General features: G+C 40.1%; 1 protein-coding gene across 1 annotated transcript in view; it reads right to left on the minus strand.

Moving 5' to 3' along the window:
- fgd6 (FYVE, RhoGEF and PH domain containing 6) overlaps positions 1-14,456 on the minus strand; it is a 43,680-nt gene that overhangs the window by 17,691 nt on the left and 11,533 nt on the right. Inside the window, exons 3-8 of the mRNA XM_088923865.1 lie at positions 9,114-9,246; positions 5,692-5,759; positions 5,569-5,599; positions 673-824; positions 421-577; positions 88-175 (exon numbers count right to left, since the gene is read on the minus strand). Of these exons, the coding sequence (XP_088779991.1) occupies positions 88-175; positions 421-577; positions 673-824; positions 5,569-5,599; positions 5,692-5,759; positions 9,114-9,246 (629 nt within the window). The remainder of the gene's footprint in view (positions 1-87; positions 176-420; positions 578-672; positions 825-5,568; positions 5,600-5,691; positions 5,760-9,113; positions 9,247-14,456) is intronic.

The following is a 14,456-nucleotide window of genomic DNA, read 5'->3' on the forward strand; positions in this document are numbered from 1 at the left end:
ATTGTGGCACTACAGACAAGTGCCAGAAACAGGAAACAAAGAACCCTGTTTGTGAGCCTGTTCCTTGTTTCTCTCACTTATCAGTACCTGTGAGCAGAAGCTGGTACTGTGGAATTCTTTGCACAGGCTTCAGCAGATAATGCTTGAGTGCCAGGCTTGCACAACGAGGACTCATCTGAAAACAAAATACTGAGAATTACAATCAAAGCTTCTGTAGTTTGAAGTGCATCCCCTCCCATAACCTTTTTTTAAAAACTTGCTCTGAAATTCCCTAACACAGGGGTTTCAGTTTTTTTTCCCCTTGTCTCCTGAAACTATGTTCGTGGTTTACATTTCTTGTAAAACTGAGGGGTTACACATGTTAACGGAACTTCAACAAACCCCCCCAGTTACTGTTGCCAAACAGGTCAAACCAGATACCTCGAATTCTTTCACAACACTGGCAAAGCCGAGATTCTTCTTGCATTGCTCGTCCAGCATGGCAACATTCTTATCAAACTCCCGGATGTACGTGGAGTACATTTTGAGGTACGGGCCCTTCTTCACAAAGATGTCTGCTATCCTCTGATGGTCATTCCTGACAAGACCGAAGAGCAGAACACGGGAGTAAAAAAAACAAGAATTCAAGGGAATGAATACTCGTTTGCAGCACTGGGAGAAAGCACCAAGTACCAGTGAGCCACTCTCTCCTCCAGCTCGCGCAGCAGGTCCCTGTTGAGCTCGTAGAGCTGTGGTAGGTAGTACAGGATCTGGTTCAGGATGCGTTCCTCAATCACGGCCTTCCCACTCTGCCTGGATGCCTTGGCTACGGCGTCCCGGAAATCCTACAGACAGGGCAGACAGACAAACCACATACTGCCAGCTGTTCAGCTAGTGCCTCTCGCTCTTTCTCAGTGCTTTTCCAGTCTCTGTTATTATCTCTATTAGTTTTTACCATTTGTCCCCATGAACAGAGCTTGTCATGTTACTGAAGCAATCTTCAGTACCTCGCTCAAGGCTACAATATCAGTGCTACTCAAGGGATCTGAACCCACAGCTTTCTAGTTGCATGTCCAGATCTCTGCACACTACACCACACTGCTGTCTCACCACCTTCAGTAAACTTGCCAAAGTATTGTGAAACTTTGGATTCAAATGAGACTTTTTCCAGACACCAGCTAAGGAGGTCAGCATCGTGATTTTTAGAGCCAACTTTACAAGTCTGTATAGTGACAAAGACGTCCTTGCCCACATATCTTGTTAGCCGTTCTTAACCTTATCTCATATGTGCAAGCAATCGCTGAAACATATACAGGTATGCAAACAAAGAAGGCATGTGTTGTTTCTGTCAATTGGTACAGTTTGAAAAGTACAGAGAGAACCTTCAGCAACATATGGACAACAACAGTTTTCATTTGTGATGAGTACCATCAAACCTGCCATCTCATGCCTGTTAGCATAGGACATTGAAGGTATCTGAATATGCTAGGCAAATCTACTTTGTATTTTGAAAACGGCTATTATCTACTAAACTATATGAAAACTATTCTTTACTGCTAACAGCATACAGTTTTAGATAGAACACATCTTTCAACACCACTGACTTAGCACAAAAAGCTTAATAGAATACCAATCAAATCAACAAAAGAATTTTTAAACAGCATGCAAAACAAAGGAATCGAATACTGTAAATGCAATGGCCAATGTACATAAGCTTACCATTGTTTTGAGGAAAACAATCTCCCCAGACTGTTCAGAATTCAGAGTACGTATTTAGAAATAACTGTAGTACTGAATAAGCATCTGTACCACTCTATAATGAAAAACCTCAAGTGAAAAACTCCTTACCAGTCCTTAACTTTTTCCATAAAAAGTACTCTGTGAGCCCGAGATCACTGATGTGCTCACATATATCACGTGACTGAACTGGTTTAAAAACACATAGATAAATAGTATGGTGTAAAACTTCACTGGCTGGCCTTTTCATGTTTTGACTTGGTGCTGCATTTTTTTTCTAATCAAATACTTCTGCCTGAGGCAATTATTACATTGGATAGCACAAGAACATTACCGCAACATGAACAAACGTGAAGACGGGCCTGCTGGCTTGTGGAAGGCAAGAGCTGCACCTACACCCCAGGGTATGCCAGTCGGCACTGCTGAGGACCTGCGTACCCCCACGCGTCTTTGTTCATAAGAACATACGGATGACACAATGAGGCCATTAAGGATGTTAGCAGATAACTCATCCGAGTATCTCATCTAGCCCTTTCATAAAAGCAGACCCACAATCCTTTGCATAAAGAAGTTCTTGGCCCCCCTGTTCTTGGTTTTAAACATATTTCCATCTGATTCTCACTTCTCTCCTCAGCCGAGTTTGGAGGAGGCCGTTGGGTTGGCTGGGTCGGTGCCTTTGAGAATTCTGAACACATACTGTACATTAGGTCCACTCCTAGCCTTTTCTATTCAACACTGAACGGGTTCAGTTCTTTTAGCCAGTGAGTGCAGGACCTTTTTCAAACAATTAAAAAACTATTAACTAAAGTAACCAAGGGGTAAATGAAAACACGAACTTAAAGGTAGTTACCTCTGGACAGCTTTCATTAATGTTCACATTTTTCAGTAACTGTTAACCAATAAACATTTACAAATAAAGCAAAATAGATCAGTAAACTATGAAAGTGATTACATAGGACATGATACTAATTTTTCACCTTTGCAACCATACTTTGTTCAAACTGTATTCTTATTTTTTAGTCAGTTAAAATTTAACAGACCTTGACTAACGATTAAGTCCCACAGTTCCAAAGCTTCCCTGCCTATACACAATACCCTTTGATGTATTGAATTGACATCAGTGAAAAATCAGCCATCCATGTGGGTAGGTACAGTAGCAAGAGGTTAGTTACACTACTGCTGTTCCTTCCCAGTTCCTCACTGAGTAATCAAGCTGGAATCAAATTTGAATGACCCTGCTGCTAACATATAATTTCGAGGAAAAAAGGAAGAAATATAATTTTGAGGAAGATATTTTGTAAGATTTCCCCCCTCTGTAAGTGCAAGGCAACCAAAATAGCAGCTTGCCGTGACCATGACGGCAACTGTCACACCAGTCATGTGCCTTAAACACAAACTTTTTCCATTTGAAATTGCACTGAATGTCTTCTATTTCCTTCCCAAGCATTCATTTTTAAAGTTTTCCTGCCAAATACAATGTTTAACGCACTCAACAGTCTGATCTACATCAAAACAAAATAAATTGAAGTTAAACCCTTTGCAAGTTTTATAGATAAGCCTGTTTAATAAATAAGGAAGGAAGGGTAATTCCTATTGTCTGGAAATTTTCTCATGTAGCACCCATTCATAAAAAAGGGTGGGTAAAGGAGGCATTTTATTTTTACACAAAAGGTTGTGGGAGGCTGAAACAAGCTTCCCTGTCATATTTTCAAAGCTGATACCATCGCTTCTTTAAAAAAAATGGATGGATCAAACAGCAACTAGCAACCAAATGAGCTCCATGGGCCAGACTCCTCTCATTTCCAAACATGAAGTTCTGATGGTTAGATAGTAAGAAATCACAGCGCTTGTACATTTATTACAGAACCCCCATTTGTGGCATGCAAAAAAAAAATCACTGCTGCCACATAATATAAACAAAAAACTGAAAGCACATTAAAAAAACAACAACATTTGACTCTGCTTAAACACTTCCTTCTAAAAACCTTCTAAAAAAAAGGTTGAAACAGGGGGTGGGGTTCCGGAGACTGAGCTTCCAGCTGTTAGATAAAACGCATACGAATTAACCTCCTTCAGCGAAAGAACAAAAACATCAAAGTTGGGACAATACAAATTAAAGGCTCAGTTAATGACTATTGCTAAGGGACCAAACATAAGGTGTGTCAAAATAAAAGAGGCTTTATGAGAATTAATACCACAGTCTGTGGTCTGTGAAAAAAGCCTAATTAAACAGAGTGGGCTTTATGAGCTGCAATAGTTAGTATTTGCAATTTCCTAGAAAGAAGTAAAAGTATTGAGCAAGTGAGACACAACTCGTTAGTCTCACCTACACCCTAATTCAGTTTTTCTTTTTATTAACTGGTAAACCCCAGTGACGAAAAGCAAATGTGATTAAACAAACGACTACGTGCATTTCCAACTGTTTATTTTCAGCTAACTGTGGAAAACTAAAATGTCTGTTTTATAGTGTTCATACATTAAAAATACTTGTTGCAACTGCAAAAAAAAAAACGGGATAGGTTTTCCAGCCTGCAGCCTGGACTGACATGCCCTAAAGAAAGCTAACTCTTTCAAGTCTTGTTCAAGATTACCCAAGCTCTTTTATTTGCTAGCCTTCACAATCCATTGTCTGGTTCATTCCTTGATTCCTTGGTATATTGCATTTAAAGAGATTTCAACTCATTCTATGCTTTTAAATTTCAACAACTGCAACGACGTGAATCAACAATGTGCCATTGTTATCACCGACAAGAGGCTAGAAAATGCACAATCTGCTGGTGAAATCCATGCTGAAAAACTTTTGATTTTTTTTAAACGTTTAGTACATAAGGCTGTCTCCTGCTGCTGCTGAGGAATCAGGATTTGTCAAGTTCACCTTGGCCTTGGGTGCATAACTGCCTACCATTCGTATCAAGTCATAACCCAGAAATAGAAAGGCACAGTTGCTTTGAGACCCTCCCCTAAAAATCATGTCATGGTTCAGAAAACTGCACTAAACAGCACTCCAGAGCACTTTCATTTATTGTAAACAGAGCATGTGCTAGGTTATATTTGACACCACATCGTGATGCCTCTATGATTTTATGGTCTGGGCTTTTTGTTAAAAATAAAACAACGAAGCAGAAGTAGTACCGCTATTAAGAATTCTACCCTACATCTGTCACGATGCTGAAACCCATGGTAATTTCACAGCACCTGTCAGGTCTCCAGAGCATTCAGCTCAGATATCGCCACCTTTCAACAAAAGGATATTTTTACACTGCTTTGGCTCCTATTCAGATTACGTATGAGGGCCCTGAATGAAACATTTATAATTTAAGACCTACATATACTGTACAGAGTTTGTTCCAAGACCATTGGCAGTTTAAACACTTTCATTTTTAACTGGATGTTAAAAACGTAGGGTTTCTTGTTTGGTGAGCTAATCTTAATAAAACAAATTTCTTTCAGTGTGCTCAATATTTACACACTTCAAAGAAAGATTGTGAAACACATTCATTTAAATGTCTGCAAATAACATGTTTCCCGTGCTTCTGAGATCTGTAGCCCACCTACAACTTTTTTTCAAACAAAACCGGCAAAATATTCCAATGGACTGGATTCTAATGTTTTTTTTCTGCTTAATAGTCCCTTAAAAACATCTTGCAAAGTGCTATTATATGCAGCTCTCCCTATCATTCATTTATTTCCCCTCAGCACAACCCTAGCAAGCAGCTGAATATGTTCTTTGGATTGTGCTAGGAAGCAGGAAGAAGGATTTCTTCTAAATGTCTGAGAACTAGAGAATACACCAGACAAAAAATGTGTTCCAAACAAGGCAACATATAACACACAATGAATAAACATACTTACAATATGGAGGAGTTTCAGGACATCCACAAATCTGTTTTTGGAGCAAAAGAAAAAAAAACATAATAAGATGGGAGTTTCGACCAAGATATTGGAAAAATGTTAATAAAATAAATCGCCACTCACACTTTCTCAGAGCTCATGATTTCCTTGGCAATGTGGACCACCTTGGTCTGCTTGACCCCTCCGTCATGCTGCAATGGAGAAAAAAAATAGAGCACTGTATGGGGGGAAAAAAAGGCAGAATGATGCCTTAAATTAAACACAAAGCCAACTCACAAAGTCACTAAAGACCACCATTTCCCTCTGAGGAAAAAAGAAAATCCCAGTTTGGCCCCTAACATGCAGGAGACCTAGATGGAGCGGCTGGAAAGGTCAGCGTGCGAAGTGTCCTGTCCAGGGGAGCCGCACTGAGGGAGTGTGGGACTCCTTGTCAGGAGAGACAGCGCTCTCCCCAACACCAGGCAGGCGCTGAAATAAGAGCACCGTCACCCTGTAACAGCTCTGGCGTCTCTGACGGCTCGGGCCCGAGCGCTTCATGCAGCTGAGCAGGACCTGCACAACTCCAGACACACAAGGCTGGAGGCTCTCTTGTATTTTACATCAACCTTTAGCTTTTTAAAATGAAAGGACTCGTGCATATCTCCTGGAATTTAGTTTCTCAGTTGTTGTTTGCAGGGCATCCAATGCATTTTACTGCCAGTAGTAATAAGAATAAGAAGCCAGCAGCCATATCACCCTGCAACTTGCAACTGGCAACCCACTGCAAGCTCAGCAGGTGTGAGCCTGGTCAGTACCTGGATGGGAGACCTCCTGTAAAGCGCTATATAAGTGTAAGCAATTATTATTATTATTATTAAGAATGACCTGTATTTGTGCGGCACTTTTCATCCCAAAAGGATTGCGAAACCCTTCACACATCAGAATAAGACCAACTTCACTTTCTATCCCAATGCGTCACAGGAAGGAACCCAAGTCACCCATCAGTGCAATGTAGCACCTAACTGGATGACATGCACTACAGTGCATCTACTACAGTGGAGAAGCGAGACTATGGAAGCCCATGGTAGAATATAGTCATGACAGCACAAGTATCATCCCTACTCATGAGTAGTCGGGACCAAGGTTTCTTGGGACAAGGACAACAGTTCATACAGCACAACACAGCAGTGTCTACAATCACTGTACGTGGACACTGAATTATAATTTCTGGTCTTCAGTGAAGAATGCCACTCACTGATCTTCAACACAGCAGCAACCTGGTTTTGCTTAAAGGTCTCCCATCCTTCAGCACCAGCCAGCATGGATTGCTTATCCGCTGATCTGTCTAGAGTTTAAGTCATAAACCGCTTCAAAACCACACATCATCACTGTTATCACAAATATTGTCAAAAGCAAACCTCAGTACATTATCTTGTCAAAAATAAGTTTCAAATCTCCAGAAATTCAATTAAAACACAGCAGCACAATTTTCTTAAACCAGTAAAAGACTGATTGAAGGCAATATACTGTACATGCCCCCTGAAAAGTGTGTCTACTTTCAGGTACTTCTGCTCATTTCATAACACAAGCTCAGAGTGCCAGCAAAGAGAATCTCAGGCTTTAAAAAGACATAACACAGCAAGCTCTGAAACCCCCAGTAGACTAAAGGGGTACTCTAGCTTAGCAAGCCGAAGTGAAAGTAATTTCAGCAGTGCACAGCCAATTGTGTGCCATCCCTTAGGGCCTCCTTGCCACAGGCAACTAAAAATACAGCTCAGTTTCAAACAAGCAATGTGGGATTCCACAGAATCCAACCTCTTCTCTACACAGGTGATTCTCCAGAGCCGTTTGTGCTGGATCTTGGCCCAGTAAAATCACAAACACTAGAACAAACTGAGACATAACGTACACATTACTCTATCCATCAATAATAAATGAAATAAATGGAAAATGCAAGCAACAAATGTTAGCCCATCAACTCAAAAAACGTGTTGTGTTTCTAAGACTTAAGCATAAAAAAAACATTTGCCTTAAAAAAGAAAGGCTGGCACTTCTTTATATTTCCACAGAAGTGTGCTGAGTAAAAGAACTGCAAAATGAAAAGTAACATGACATTTCTAAATAACCCAGTCAGCTGAAAATTAGATACTGGAAACCAATGTCTGAGTTCTTTATTAGACTACCGGTAACTTATTTAAGAGCACTCTTCTCCAAAGGCAACAGGGCAATTCTAATGAGTTAAACTTTCAACAACAACAAACCTGCTTAAGTGTTCATTTTAAGGTATCTATTCAGTTCAGTTATTTTAATGCACTGCAAAAGCTCAATGATGAGGCAACCTCCCATTATCCATTCACAACAGCGCCGTTTTATTCTCTAAAAGAATAGCACAGACACGACAGCTTCAGGACAAGTCTCTGGCACACTCGCAGAACGGGTCGAGTGGCAGGCAATCTGACAAACCAGAGCAGGGAAAAAACTAAGAGCATGGCCTTTTTATACTTTTTATGTACGGTCTGGAGAAGCGAGACTATGGAAGCCCAGGGTAGAATATAGTCATGACAGCACAAGTATCATCCCTACTCATGAGTAGTCGAGACCAAGGTTTCTTGGGACAAGGACAACAGTTCATACAGCACAACACAACAGTGTCTACAATCACTGTACGTAGACACTGAATTATAATTTCTGGTCTTCAGTGAAGAATGCCACCCACTGATCTTCAACACAGCAGCAACCTGGTTTTGCTTAAAGGTCAGCATAGGTACTATGTCAATGTGTGTTCACTGATAGTGACACAATGTATTGCTTTGAATACATATACAATACATACTCTGGGGGGGGGAGGGGGGGACAAAAGCTTTCAAAATGGGTCTAAAAAGGCCATTTTACCCCAAAAATCAAATTTAAAGTAGAAACATTTCAGAGGCACAAATACTCCCTCTGTTCGCGGAAAAAACACTCGCATTACCAAAAGACATTGGAGACAATTTTCCTCTCTGCCAGTCTGAGGAGAGGGCAGTAATCCAGGCATGAGAAGCACCTTCGTGGGAAGCTGACCAGTTTCTCAAACTCACTGGTCCAGAAACAAAATTCTATCATTCAGCTGCTACAAGCAGCTACTCTGGATGCTTGTCAAGACCAACTAATAATCACAAATAGTAATTAGTTTGCCATTCCCTAGAGTGCACTCTTTAATTCCTCTCCCTCCATCTTTCGAAAATTTCCCCCTTCACTACAACAACACGGTTCTCAGTTTCGGTTTTGCTCGTTGTGTCAAAGACCAGTAAGTTGTGTCAAAGACCAATTTGACCAGTAAGAAAGCCAATACAAATTTAAGTGTTAAAAAGGTTTTTTTAAACAGACTATGAAACTGTTTTCTAATAGGAACACACATCTCTAAAACGAAATAATATCCCTGAAATTACACACAATCTCCCAGAAAGTCCACAAACATAGGTTAACATTGCCGGTGAATTACTCCTGCATTGTAAGCTGAACGAACTATAAATTCCTTCACACTCCAGAAATAAGAAATAAGACTCTGAGAGGCAAGAGGCAAGCACCTGTCTGTCCCCTGACAAGTTAAGGTCTCCTTTACTGGAGGAAGAGCTGTTGTCATCTTCGTCGGAGCTATTTACGACTTCCTCTTCTTCAGAGTGCTCATTTTCCAGTCCAAGGTCCTGATCCAGGGAGGGCCTGTCAGAAGAAAAAAAAACAGGAAAGCCTGGTCACTCTTCCCTGCGGAAATGAGCCGAAGCACACACAAAGTCATAGGAGCAAGAGACAAATATGCAGTACAGCAATACGCAGAAGCACCACTTGAGAGGATAATTATACACGTTTAAACACAGAAACGCATGAAACAGACTGGAGAAACGCTACATTATTTTAAATACTATATGCTTTCTGAAGCCCTGGGAGTTCTTAATAGAAAGGGAATCTTCTTGAAGGGCAACAAAGCATGTTCTTTCGCACAGAATAGGAATAGTTTTACATTAGTTTAAAATATAAAGCACATTTTTCACACCTCGGTCCAATCTGTACAGACGTCTACCAAATAATCTCCCTTTCTTGCTCTGGCATTCTGATCTGACCAGAATTATCTCAATGGCAAGTCTAGCAAACTGACTTTTCTCAGATTAAATGGAGGATTTCTTCCGTGTTATTTCACATGGTTTCACTGACGCCTGTTTCTGTAACAAAAACCTCACTGTTCTTTTCAGTCATTTGGGGACGGAAACTGCTGCCACCAATGTAGCATGAAAAAGTTGACACAACCTGAAACACAGCTGAGCACATTCCACTAGTGCTGCCAAACGAATGAAGCCAGAACAGCTGTTAAAATAATCAATATTGTGGTCCATCACAAGTTATCAGACTCTAGTACAAAGACCACACAAACGTAACAACAATGTTGTTGACACTTGGCACACTGGCACTGGCTGTCCACACAATGGTACAGTCCCATCTTGAACACCGAGCCTGCAGATTCTGGCCTCCTGCCACAAAACCAGGGCGTTATGGATGATGGGTGATGTTTTTGCTTTGCTGTAAAAAAAAAATCACCTCAAAGGCTCTTAACCGGAACAATCATTCACATAACCCTATGTTCAGTGTCCTCACTTTTGGCTATTTCTTCACATGTCCTTGATATTCTTGGGGAATGCAAGAACCTGGAATCTGGGATTAGGAAATTTGTGCAAATCATCTTGTTGCCAAGTGGACAAAAGCAGGCCAGGTTAATGCTATAATTTTATTTTAAGACACCATGAAGCCTGCACAGTTGTGGGTTTTTATGTAGTCAACATTCCCTTTCATTTTGAGTGAAGAAATGAAAGTATAAACAACATTCAAGTTCATTTAAGCAGACATGGAGCTAATGATCTTTACACAAAAAGGTTCAACAGGGATACTGGACTGTAAATTCCATTCTACTTTTTAAAGTGGTGACAAATTATAGAGATGAGAAAGGCTGAAGCTAACAAAAATCAAGCTGTGTTGCCATAAACCTGTGGAATAAATGCAGACCATTTTAGGCAAGGCAGTCATACTGTACCAAGAACGCAGGGCACCACGTTAGCACACAAAGTTTACAGTGTGCCATTTACTTATACACACCTTATCGACAGACTTGGCCATGTCATCAATTCAGGTAAAGTAAATAAATTCAACAAATTTGAAGATTATATTAAAACTTTAAAGCCAGTCCCCCAGGACTGGACAGTTGCAGTCTAGTAGCACAGTGAAACTAGGGTGTAAAAGGATGATACTTCTAGAAAAAAAACAAAGCTCCCACCAATCCATAGGTCCGAGTCACAGACAATGTTCTGACTTAATACACGCCAAAGCTGTTTTTAGTTTGGAATTTGATTAATGTTAAAAGAGCTTCTTAAGGCATTTCTGTGGTCATTTATTTTTTTCATTCTGTTCAAAAATAAACAAATATCGATATATTCTACAAGATCTGCATTCCCTTATACTTCCAGTGCGAAACAAAACCGGGTGAAATGTAAACATAAATAACACAATTCCTGCTGAACTTTTATAAATGTAAGAGCATTTTCTTTTATTTGGGAACCACTGATGATGCCTCTTTCCTTTCCAAATTTACATTTGTGATGGTAATACAAACCAATTTTACATTTTACATTTTAAATTTCTGCAATTTCCCTCACGGGATCAATAAAGTATCTATCTATCTACATGTTTTTTTAATCAATTTAACTATTTTCCAACTATGTGTCTGCTGCAGGACTGTTTGTTCTTTTATTTAAAAAAAAGTTTGAGAGATGCGAGGATGTGTTTCATGGACTCCCAAGTGCCCTGTCCACAAAATCAGGAATGGTGTAGGCCTTCCAGGTCAAATCCAGGTTACAACTCTAGAGAACCATGGCTGGGAGCTCACAGGCGGCCAAGCACAACCAGCTGAGAGCTGCTGGGCTTGTGTGGGTTCAGGCTAACTGAGAGATGGACACTGTGGGCTCACCAGGCACCTCTGGGACTGAACGCTGTCAGGGAGGCCCGTGAACATCTTACAGCTGGCAGCAAAAGGGTTTGGCGTTCTAAAAATGTCTCTAAAGAAATAAGGAAATAAATCCAGCTTGCGTAAACAAAAAAAAGATAAGATTCAGGCCCCCTCAGATCTCGCACTGCACATTTCAAACCAAGGGGAACAGAAAACGGCTTCCTTACACCTTCACTGCATCACAACACAAATCAAGTCAACACAGGAGTGTAAAAACCAATCGCTGTAGCCCCAGTTTGCTCACTTCTTCAAGGAATGTTGTGTCCCAACATGGAACAATCAGCCCAGCACTGGTGTGTTCACACACAGCACTCGAGAAGGCTAAGTGGATAATGGGTTTGGTTGGCAGCCAGGTGCGTTCAGTACAGTGTGAAGCAGACATGCCAAGGCAGCTGGCCATCTGCCTGTCTGGCAGGAACTGTAGGTACAAAGCCTGCCTTCTGGGAAGCACTAAAGAAGATCTGTAGGATTATTCCAGCTTCAGAGAGAGGAGATGCCATCTGACCAAGATAAGGTGTTTTCAAGCTTTACACAAGCCATGCACAACTCTCAAACAGAGTGTGAGGAGATACAGAGAGATGCTGGCTCTTCAGATTCTATGACGTACCAGAAGCAAATCCCAACTCCTTATTTAAAATCCTAACACACAACAACACCCCCCTGAAATGCTTAAGGAAACAGAGTGATAATCTATGAAGCACATCAAAAAAGTAGCCTAAATATAAATACTGGCGGGCGAAGTTCAAAATAAACAGCCCAGGTTTCAAAACTTATTATCAGGACTTGGCCTCCATCAGAAAAGTTCAGAGGAAATACTGCAAGTGCACAAGCAAAGAAGTTGCTTATTTATATGAAAGAAAAGGAAACTTTGACAAATCAAATTGTTTTGCAAAGGATTTTTTTAAATAAGTGACATGCGGCACACACAGATAACCACACAGTATACAAGGCAAGAGAACTACCAAGGGAAGTGCCACAAGGAAGTACTTTCATAAATTGTTAATTTACAAATGACAATTTAGTCTATTACCCTTTGATGGAAACATTTTCTCCAAACTTAACCGATGAGAAACAGGAAGTCTTTGTTTTCTAATGTAACCCATAACTCACAATGGGCACTTGTTAGTCTTCAGAGATGAGCAAACAAGGACACATTGTTGTGGTCATTAGCATCACAGCTCAAAAGTATTAGTTCAGCTTTTTTTGTTTCAATTAACACAGTGAATAGGTAGATCAGATGAAACGCAACCTTCCGATAACAAGGACAATAATAATCCTTATGCTCAAGATACTTTGAGACAAATCAGTTTTTAGAGAGGATTTGAAAGCGCTGACTGACTTGCAATATAAACCCAAAATATGGATCGGGAGATTATTCCCCAGCCTTGGAGCAACAGAGCAGAAAGCTTCATATTGGAAAGTGAAAGAAAGGCAGATTCCTAGGAGCACAAATGTGTAGGTGTATAGAGATTTAACAGACCACTGATGTAGTCATGAACCAAACCATTACATTCAAACCCTTTTTTAAATTTGGAATAAAAGTACTGAAACCCCTCGAATGCAATGAAAGGAAGACACATGGTATTCATGAATGTTATTCATATTTCTGTCACAGCAAGTGGGATGACACAACTAATAACATTTATTGGAAATAAACTACATGTTTTATATACTTACATAATAAAACTATTCAAGGTAAATTTTATATTATAAGCTGGGGTTAAAAGTATCATACGTTGGTTCAGTCTCCAAGGTATAGAGATGTATAGAGAGATAAAATTCAGTATTTTCACTTTGAAGCCTCTTTCTCACTAAACATGCTAACATGTTTATCTTAATCATGGTCAATTTGTCAATCTTCAGACTACACCTCAGATCTTGACCCTGCTACTGTTTTTTAAACATGAGGACATACACCTACACATGGAACTGACCCATCTGGGAACTGAAACTAGTTACCTGGTATTATGGCAAATTACAACATTTATAGCCAAATATAGGTGTATATATACCTATATATAGGTATTATAGGAAAATTACAACATTTGAAACCTGGCCGTTGACGAACAACATCTCATAATTGGTGATGAAAGATGTCCCACTAGCCCTTTCTTAGGTATCATAGAATAACTAAGAGGCCCATAACTTATGCAATTTAAAAATGCAGAAGGGAGGGTATGGTAGGTTGGGGGGTACAGTGCTGCACCCCGATAAATTCATTTCTTCAGAAAAGATTTTTAGGGCAAGGCTGAAAGAAAACCCAAAGAGAGTATACGAAAGGTTTAGTTTCCCAGAAAAATTCATCAAGCTCACGTTATTCAAACATTTCCTGCCCGGCCACTGAAAATAACCCACAGGAAAAGGCAGTTCTACAACTGTATGAATGCCCCTTTCATCGTCTTCACTACCAACGCGATCCGTAAGGTGGAAGTCCTGCAAGAGTTGAGCAGCCAGTTCTGTTTTACAGCACTTTCAAATGCAGGCTGTAGCAACCCTGTTTTCTAACCGAGACGTCCAGTGTTACCGTTTTGTTTTGTTTTTAACTTAACTTTTCCAAACACACAGAATTGCACAGTACCATGTTTATTCTGCATCTACAAGACACCCAGATCCTTCAGAGCTTCTCTTTTGCGGTTTCATATATTCATTTCACCAGGAGCTAATGAGCCCATTTTACTTTTTGAAAGAAAAGCCTCACACAACTGTTGCAATAAAATCGGTCAGAAAGAAGCATTTTATATTAATGCAGTATATTTGTAAGAATATTACCTACAGTACATACCATTTCACTATAACACTCCCAACCACCCACACAATTACAAAGTGACCATAAAACACTAGGTTTTCCAACAAAATGCAAAGTTAAAAGGAATCAGAACAT

This window comes from Atractosteus spatula, chromosome 8, assembly GCF_055471065.1.
Source record: "Atractosteus spatula isolate fAtrSpa1 chromosome 8, fAtrSpa1.hap1, whole genome shotgun sequence".
NCBI classification, from domain to species: Eukaryota; Metazoa; Chordata; class Actinopteri; order Semionotiformes; family Lepisosteidae; genus Atractosteus; species Atractosteus spatula.